The sequence below is a fragment of the Nicotiana sylvestris genome, chromosome 5 (genome assembly GCF_000393655.2).
Source record: "Nicotiana sylvestris chromosome 5, ASM39365v2, whole genome shotgun sequence".
NCBI lineage: Eukaryota > Viridiplantae > Streptophyta > Magnoliopsida > Solanales > Solanaceae > Nicotiana > Nicotiana sylvestris.
In genome coordinates this window covers 67,095,262-67,105,002 of record NC_091061.1, presented here as the reverse complement: position 1 = coordinate 67,105,002, position 9,741 = coordinate 67,095,262, and the positions used below count along the sequence as shown (strand labels likewise).

Sequence of the window (9,741 nt, the reverse complement as noted above, 5' to 3'; positions counted from 1 at the left end):
AGACTTGAGGAAGTCTGTTAGTAGTTATATTGTATTGTTGGGATGCAGTCCTATCAGCTGGAAATCCAAAAAGCAAAAGTCAATTTCATTGCCCTCGGCAGAAGGTGAATACATGTCTTTGAGAAAATTGGTTGGGGAGTTAGTCTGGTTGAAAAGGTTACTTGCTGAATTAACAGTTCCCACTTGTACTCCTATTAGAGTGTTTTCTGATAGTGAGTCAGCCTTACATATATCAAGGAACCTAGTGTTTCAAGAATGCACCAAACATATTGAGATGGACTACCACTTTGTTCGAAAACAACTACAGGAAGGTCTGATTTCCTTGCATCACATTTCCACCAATGACCAGCTTGCAGACATCCTTACCAAGGCTCTCACAGGCATCAAACATTCTACTGTCCTGAACAAGTTGGCTGTGCTTTCCCACCTCCAACTTGAGGGGGGGTATTGATATGAGATTGTATTTATCCTTCTTTGTATTCATTTTGTATGTTAATTAGGAGATAGTTAGTTAGTTGATTAGTTAATACAACTGGAAGTAGTTAGTGGTTAAGATGCACAACTGTCAATCACGTGTACATATCGTGATGTACAGTTCTCATTTTCAGTTAAGCTTCATTCTTCAGACGAAAGAGCTCTTCTTCTGCTCTCTTCTTTCTCCTCTTTTTAGAAGCTTCTAGATTCAGCTATTAGAGCTAAAGTCGAGCTTCACTAAGCTCATTCTAATCGCAATGTTACATGGTATCAGAGTGAGGTTAATCCTCCTCACATCTTCTATTTCATTTACTGATTCTCTCTTCACTTTCTCTTTTCTGTTTTTGACCTAATATGATCGATTTTCCCTAAATTTGATCAATTTTTTGATTTTGGATAACCTACAGCATAGAGATCAAAGATTTTTGGTTCCGATCATTTTTTCCCTATCAAATTCAACTAATTAAGTACTCTAATGGATGTCACTGATCAACAAGATGCGAATTCTACTAATACGAGTGTCGCGATACTTCCAAGCACGGGAATTGATCCAAGTGATCCTTTGTATCTGCACCCATCTGATAATCCTAGTACAATGCTTGTGTCTATCCCATTTGATGAGATAGGGTATATATTCTGGAGATGCAGTGTTCTTCGTAGATTGTCCATAAAGAACAAATTAGGCTTTGTCAGTGGGGAATGCAAACAACCAAATCTACAATCCCCAAACTATAGGCAGTGGGAACGATGTGACAACATGGTAACTTTGTGGATTCTAAACTCTCTTTCCAAAGAGATTGCAGATAGTGTCGAATATGTGAGTGATGTTGCTGAATTATGGAAGGAGCTGGAGGATCGCTATGAACAAACCAATGGAGCTACATTGTTTCAAGTTCAGAAAGAAATCAATGATCTCTCTCAAGGAGTCCTTGACATCACTGGCTATTATACTACGCTGAAAAAGTTGTGGGAAGAATTAAATACTCTGATCAAAAGGACTCAGTGTAGTTGTGTTTGTAGTTGTGGGGCAAAGGAAAGCATGTACAAGGATGCACAAGATAGAAGATTGATACAGTTTCTCATGAGACTCAATGAAGTGTATACTATAGTTCGAGGAAGTATCCTTATGATGAATCCACTGCCCACAATGGCCCAAGCCTTTTCTTTACTTGTCCAGGATGAAAAACAAAGGGAGATTAAACCAAATAATCAATTGCCAATTGAGTCCACCTCTTTGAATGTGAACAATGTAGGACTGAGTCCTTTTAGAACCAATTTCTCACCAAGCTACAATTACTCTGGAAACAACAGAGGCCGTCCTGTGTGTGATTTTTGCAAGAGGCCAGGCCATACTAGGGATAAGTTTACAAATTACATGGTTATCCGCAAAATGGACAGAACCTTGCACAATATTCTCAGAGTACTCAGAACTCCAATCAAAATTTTAGACCTAATAGAGGAAAGAGGATGGTAGCAAATGTGCAAGGAGTGCCAGCTGATGCAATGACAAGTAAGCTTGATGAGTGTGATGCCCAAGATGAGAATTAGAATGTAAACCTAACTAAGGAGCAATATGGACAACTTGTTAACCTGCTTCAACATTTCCCACTTGGCAATGATGGAGAGAACTCTAACAACTCAAATCCTACTAATGCTGTGAACTTTGCAGGTATTGTTGTTTGCTCATCTTCTATTGATTTTGATAAACTATCTTGTAGATGCTTTGAATCAAAGATTGATACATGGATACTAGATTTAGGAGCCTCAAACCACATCACCTTTAACAAATCCCTACTGTCTGACATTGTAACCTTGCCTTATCCCCTTTTAGTTGTTTCACCAAATGGCTATAAAGTAAATGTGACAGAAATTGAGAATGTAAAACTTGTACCTGAGATCACTCTGTATAAAGTTCTTCACATTCTTTCATTTAAATTCAACCTTATTTCTATATATTGGTTGAGCAAACACCTAAGAGGTATGACTTCTTTCACTGACAACACTTGTCTTCTGTAGGCCCCTTCACTGAAGAGGCCTCTGGAGATTGGTAAAGTCAAGGATGGGTTGTACCTGCTGTGCTCTCAATGTCTAAGAAACAAAAGTCTGACTAGCAAACCTATTGTTTGTTCTTCTACTCATTCCTGTGATGTAAATAGTCATTTCTTGAACAACCTACATCCTCATGCATCTGTAAATAGGTCACCTTGAGACATCAATGTCCTATTGAAAATAATCCATCTCTGAATAATAAGACTCATTGTTCTATCTCCAACTCCTGCATATTTCAAGCCAATGATGTTAACCTTCTACGGCATAACAGGATAGGACATGTACCTTTTGTGAAAATGAGGGGAATATCCTCCATACCAGTTTCTTTCTCTTCTAGACAACCTTTTGTTTGTATAATCTGCCCTATGGCTAGACATGGTAGGCTTCCCTTTCACCAAAGGACAAGCACTTCAAACAAAATTTTTGAACTCTTATGTGTGGACCTGTGGGGCCCTAACCATGAGTGTACACATGACAAGTACAAATACTTTATTACTATGGTTTATGATTTTAGCAGGTCCACTTGGACTCACCTGTTAACATGTAAGAGCAATGCCCTCCAGACTATCAAAGCCTTTGTTTCCTTAGTTGAAAACCAATTTAAGACCTTCATCAAGTCTATAAGGTTTGATAATGGACTTGAATTTGTTAACCACTGAAGTTGCATTATTCTTTTAATTAAAAGGGATCATTCACTAAAAGAGTTGCCCCTATACCCCCAATAGAATGGGGTAGTAGAGAGGAAACACCGATACCTTCTTGAAACAGCCAAGACCTTATTATTTCAGTCCAAATTGCCTTTGAAGTACTGGGGGAATGTATTCTGACAACAACCTATATCATAAATAGACTGCCTACCACCTATCTCAAAAATAAGTCTCCTTTTGGAGTCTTGTACAATAAGAAACCAAATTACTCTTAATTGAGAAGCTTTGGTTGCCTATGTTTCCCAACAGTACCAAAGATCTATAGATATAAGTTTGAACCAAGGAAAATACCACATGTCTTTGTGGGCTATCCTTTTGGCACAAAAGGATACAAAGTGTTGAGTTTAGCTACCAAAAGAATCCACATTTCCGGAGATGTAGTGTTTCATGAATCTATTTTCCCTTTCACTTTCAGTTCCAAATCTTCCTCCTTTCCTTCAACTCTTCATTCACTTCCTCTTAGTCCCACAGTTGATACCAATACAGAGCCATTCTCAGAAGGAACTGTGAGTGATCAAAGGAATGCATGCAATACACCCAATGTTATGTCACTTTCCCTTGATGCCTCTTCTCCCTCTGATCATTTACACTTTTCACCTGCACCTGTCACTGCAGAATCATCACCAATACATAATACCTCCATCCCACACATCACCAATTCACCTTCAACACAGCACACACTTGGTCTAACTCCACTTTTGAAAAGGTCACTAAGAGAACATAAAACACCTGCATACCTGAAAGATTACATATATTATGTGTATCAACCTGCCTTACATAAACAAACAACTACACTTCAACATTCTGACTTCTCTATGAATGCACTATTTTCTAAACATCACTATACTTCTGCTAATACTCTAGTTCATGATAGTCAATCTTTGGTAAGTAGCATATGCAATGATAGTGAACCTTCTTTTTTTGAGGAGGCTACCAACAATCCTGCTTGTTAAGCAGCTATGGTTTAGGAATTTGAAGCTCTTTTTGCCAACCACACATAGGACCTTGTATCACTGCCTCCTCGGAAGAAGGCAATTGGATGTAGGTGGGTTTACAAATTGAAACACAAAGCAGATGAAACCATTGAAAGATTTAAAGCAAGGTAAGTAGTGAAAGGCTACACACAACAGGTAGGAGTGGATTACACAGAGAGTTTTTCTCCTGTAGTGAAGATGACTACAGTTAGGACACTTATTGCAGTTATAGTAAAGAGTGGGTGGAACATCTTCTAATTGGATGTAAACAATTTAATTCTTCATGGTGATTTGCATGAAGAAGTGTACATGGAAGTCCCTCAGGTCTTTGGTGGATACCCAAGGTTTGGTTTGTAAATTGAATAAATCTCTGTATGGGTTGAAGCAAACAAGCAGACAATGGTATGAAAAACTAACTGAGGCATTATGTTCAAGGGGATATGAACATTCTGTGAATAATTACTCCCTGTTTACCAAGAGGAAGGGGAACTCAGTTGTATATGTAGCAGTTTATGTGGATGATGTACTACTAACAGGGACAGACCAATCAGAAATGGATTAGTTGAAGACCTTCCTACACAACAAATTCAAAATCAAGAATCTGGGTAAGCTACATTATTTCTTGGGATTGAAAGTTCTATACAAGACAAATGGTGTTATTATTTCACAGAGGAAATTTCTTCTTGACTTGTCGAAGGAGTATGACTGCTTGGAGTATAGTATTCTTGCTTCACCCCTTGATCCCAATGCGAAACTAAGAGCAAAAGAGGGGGTGCCCTTGACAGATCCCACTTATTATAGAAATCTGGTTGGAAAGTTGAACTTCCTCACAAACACAAGGTTGGATATTGCTTTCAGTGTGCAACACCTCAGCCAGTTCATGCAGGACCCTAGGGAGCCCCATTTAAAAGCTGCCTTCTATTTGTTGAGATATCTCAAGGGTGATCCCACTCTGGGTGTGTTTATGTCCAAGGATTCAGACTGGTCAATTTAAAGCCTATTGTGACTCTGATTGGGCAGCTTGCCCACACTCAAGGAAGTCTACTACTGGTTATATTGTATTGTTGGGAAGCAGTCCTATCATCTAGAAATCCAAAAAGCAAGAGACAATTTCATTGCCCTCAACAAAAGCTGAATACAGGTCTTTAAGAAAAGTGGTTGGGGAGTTAGTCTGGTTGAAAAGGTTACTTGATAAATTAACAATTCCCTCTTCTACTCCTGTTAGAGTGTTTTGTGATAGTGAGTCAGCCTATCATATGGCAACGAACCCAGTGTTTCATGAACGTACTAAACATATTGAGGTGGACTGCCACTTTGTTAAAAAAAACTACAAGAAGGTCTGGTTTCCTTGCATCACATTGCCACCAATGACTAGATTGCAGACATCCTTACCAAAGCTCTCACAGGCATCAAGCATTCTACTGTTCTAAACAAGGAGGATGTGCTTTCCCCACCTCTAACTTGAGGTGGGGGGGGGGGCAATTGAGATGAGATTGTATTTATCCTTCTTTGTATTCATTTTGTATGTTAGTTAAGAGATAGATAGTTAGTTGATTAGTTAATGCAGCTGGCAGTAGTTAGTGGTTAAGATGCACAACTGTCAATCATGTGTACATATAGTGTTGTACAGTTCTCATTTTCAGTTAATCTCCATTCCTCAAATGAAAGAGCTCTTCTTCTGCTCTCGTATTTATCCGCTTTTCAGAAGATTCGAGATACAGTCATTGGATCTGAAGTTGAGCTTTACTGAGCTCATTCTAATCATAGTGTTATCAGAGTACTTGTGGATGATATCTCTCAGCTATTACCGGAGGTACTAGTTATTGAAAGAATAGATTGCATGTTATCCATCGACTATGAGTGAAGGACAATTTTCTATCAAGACTGTATGCAACTTGGATACCACTCTAAAGAGTGTCTTGATAAACGTAAGCATGTTCAGCCACCCAAAGAGATAAAAGAATTCACCTGCCTAGCCTAGACTGACAAACAATACACCTTCTGAGCCACCTAAAGAGACAAATAACTGAATTGTGAAAAATCAAGTTAATATTCAGAATTAATTAAGTGCTGACACGTCAAGACACGTGGATCAATAACGAGATGACAGCTGGCAAAGAATAGTCAAAAAGGCATGAACCTTAACAGGCATGGGTAAAGAATTTGAGAAAACAGGAAGGAACGGTTACCTGGACCTCTTGATAATTTGAAGAGACATCAAAGGAATACGCCTAGATAGCAAAAAGTATAGATACGTATTATCCGTAATTAATGAGCATCAATGATGGGGGACGTTAAAGAATCTTCACGAAACAGTTACGATTACCAATTATAACGTTACATAAATGCCATTAAATGCTCACAATGGCTCTGTTATGAGAGAAAGGAAAACGTATTACTTAGAAATAGCTATAAAAGGAGAGAAATAACATTTGTAAAGGGACACAGAATATTATTGGAACACACTGATTTACTTTGCTTTCTTCTACTTATTTTGCTATCATTAAAGTCAATTTCTCTTATTTATTTTATATTTTATTATCAGTAACCCGAGTTCTTCTAAAAGTAAGCTTTGACCGAAATTTCTATTTTCTGGTTAAACACATTGGTTCCGTTACCAGGAATCTGATAATCTTCTGTTTTCCAAATCGATTCACTCATTAAAAAGAATCATGTTGAATGTCAACGACAATAACCAACAAAATTTACCACTCCAAGGAGATCCACAACATTAGCTGAACGAACAAGGTGACAGAACTCCACCTCCTTCGCCACAACATTCTCACTAACAATCATGAAAGGGGACTCCTAACAGATCTTAATCGAATGAAAATGACAGACTTGCAAATGATCAAGCTATCGATGAAGCTCTTAAAAATTGCTCAACAGGTCAACAACGCTCTTCAGGATTTTACCAGCTAGTTGCCGGTTGTACCACCAACACACAACTCCAAACAACAACACCCTGGAAAATCCTCGCTCCGGACTCGTTAATTCAGGCAGTGGAGGAACTCCCAGCGAATCTCGTGATGGAGAACCAAGTAACACAATTAATTCTGATTTACAAAATTTAGCATTAACTTTGCAGAAACAGCTCAAGGAGCAGAGCGACCGCATAGAGCAAATACCAGGAGTGCCACCTGTAATTAAGGGAATAGATATGGACAAATACTCACAACAACCTTGGAAGCCAATTGTTGCTCTTCTACCAATTCCGAAGAAATTCAAGATGCCCGATATTCTGAAATATGATGGAACAACTGATCCATGAGATCACGTAACTGCATTCACAACCGGTGTAAAGGGCAACGACTTGACCAAGCAAGAAATTGAATCAGTATTGTCAAAAAATTTGGAGAAACACTCACTATGGGAGCATTAACATGGTACTCCCTTCTACCCGAAAATTCTATAGATTATTTTGCTGAGCATGTAGATTCATTTATCAAAGCACACTGGGGAGCTCAAAAAGTTGAAAAAAGAATGGAGGATATTTTCAAAATAAAACAAGGAGACACGGAGCTACTTCGGGAATTCGTAGACAGGTTCCAGCGTGAGAGGATAATAGTGCCGTGTGTACCTGATAACTGGGCAGCTATGCCTTTTGCAAGTAATCAAAATGAGAAAAGTTCAGAAGCCACAAATAGGTGACAAGGTACGGTGGTCAAAGGACATTAGAGTTAGCACATAAGAGTTAGTGGCAGCATTAAAAAGCATAGGAGACAAGGTACGGTGGTAAAAGGAAATGAGATCAAACCCAAATAGGCGAAATCCTGATTTTTGGTGCAAGTTTCACAACGATCATGGTCACAAAACAGCGGATAGTAGGTTGATGCAAGGCGAAGTTGAACATTTATTAAAGCAAGGATATTTAACCGGCTTGTTTAGTGAAAAGGGTAAGCAAGCATACATGAAGAACAGGTAGGAGCCTCCTAAACCCCCTTCACCAAAAAGAATGGTTAATGTTATAAGCGGAGGAGAAGAAATTAATGGCGTAACATATATGGCAGCAAAGAAGGTTTCAAAAATTACTGTCACACACAGGAAGTGAGTTCGGCAAGTTTTGGAAGAGGATAGAATCACATTTGATGATGCAGATGCAGATGGCATGCTAACCCCGCATAAGGATGCACTGGTAATATCTTTACTTGTACATGACACTAATGTAAAACGAGTTTTGATTAATCCAGGTAGTTCCGTAAATATCATTCTATTAAGAGTGGTAAACGAGATGCAAGCTGATGATAAGCTGATACCCAAGGCACACATCTTGTCTGGTTTTGACAACTTCAGCGTCGTAATAAGGGGAGATAATACTCACCACATTCGCTGAAGGAGTTGTCAAAGATACAAAATTTTAGGTGGTAGAAATGGATATGGCTTACAATATGATTCTTGGTAGACCATGAATTCACGAAATAGATGTTATTCCATCTACCCTACATCAAGTTTTCAAGTTTCCATCACAATGGGGGATACGTCAAATCCATGGTGACCAACAAGCTTCACGAAGCATTAATTCCGTGGCAGATTCAAATGCAAAGAGTGATGAAAAATAGCAACCACAGAATACAGTTGAGGACGCATCAACACGAACCTCGACTGAAAATGGGCAAACAACTATAGATTCGAGGCTCGATACTATTCAGGAACTAGAAGAAAATGAAAATATCAAAACAACGATCGAGGAGCTGGAAGCTGTGGTGCTGTTTGTGCATTAGCCAGACAGAAAAGTCTATATTGGAACCAACCTCAGCCCGGAAATAAAATGTAAGTTGATTAAATTCTTAAAAGCTAACGCAGATTGTTTTGCTTGGTCCCATTCAGATATGACAGGTATACCACCGGAGGTAATGACCCACAAATTAAATGAAGATTCATCGTACCCACCTGTCAAACAAAAGAAAAGGAAGAAGGGTTGCTTAAAAAACCAGGTGATTCAAGATGAGGTGCAGAAACTTTTAAAAATTGGATCTATCAGAGAGTTAAAGTATCCAGATTGGTTAGCTAATATTGTGGTAGTACCTAAAAAGAATGGTAAGTGGTGATTTTGTGTAGATTATACTGATCTAAATAAAGCTTGCCCTAAAGATTCTTTTCCATTACCGCATATAGATCAACTAATTGATGCTACTACAGGGCACGAATTTCTAAGCTTTTTAGATGCCTATTTAGGGTATAATCAGATTAAAATGGATCCTCTAGATGAGGAAAAAACTTCTTTCATCACAGACAGGGGGACTTACTGTTACAAAGTCATGCCATTTGGTTTAAAGAATGTTGGGGCCACATACCAAAGGCTAGTGCCCAAAATGTTCCAAGAACATTTAGGCAAAACCATGGAGGTGTATATAGAAGATATGTTGGTCAAATCACAACAAACAAGGGACCATATTCAACACTTGACTGATACATTTCAGATTCTTCGCAAATTTAACATGAAGTTAAATCCTGAGAAATGTGCATTTGGCGTCTCATCTGGTAAGTTCTTGGGATTACTTGTTTCTAACCGTGACATTGAAGTAAATCCTGCACAA

At 38.5% G+C, this 9,741-nt stretch overlaps 1 protein-coding gene across 1 annotated transcript; it reads left to right on the top strand.

Moving 5' to 3' along the window:
• Nucleotides 1-949: 949 nt before the first annotated feature.
• Nucleotides 950-7,475, top strand: LOC138868763 (uncharacterized). Its single transcript, XM_070146334.1, has 11 exons — nucleotides 950-1,795; nucleotides 1,873-1,984; nucleotides 2,144-2,385; nucleotides 2,491-2,549; nucleotides 3,646-4,114; nucleotides 4,232-4,332; nucleotides 4,529-4,727; nucleotides 4,875-5,188; nucleotides 5,346-5,541; nucleotides 5,848-6,017; nucleotides 7,094-7,475. Exons 1-11 carry the CDS (start codon nucleotides 950-952, stop codon nucleotides 7,473-7,475), a joined length of 3,090 nt encoding a protein of 1,029 aa, XP_070002435.1.
• Nucleotides 7,476-9,741: the final 2,266 nt, after the last annotated feature.

Coding starts and splice junctions, on each gene's coding strand:
- LOC138868763 (XM_070146334.1), top strand. CDS start 950: ATGGATGTCACTGATCAACAAGATGCGAATTCTACTAATACGAGTGTC. Junction 2,386..2,490: donor CTGAGATCACTCTGTATAAA/GTTCTTCACATT, acceptor TGTCTTCTGTAG/GCCCCTTCACTGAAGAGGCC. Junction 6,018..7,093: donor TCTCTCAGCTATTACCGGAG/GTACTAGTTATT, acceptor ATTGCTCAACAG/GTCAACAACGCTCTTCAGGA.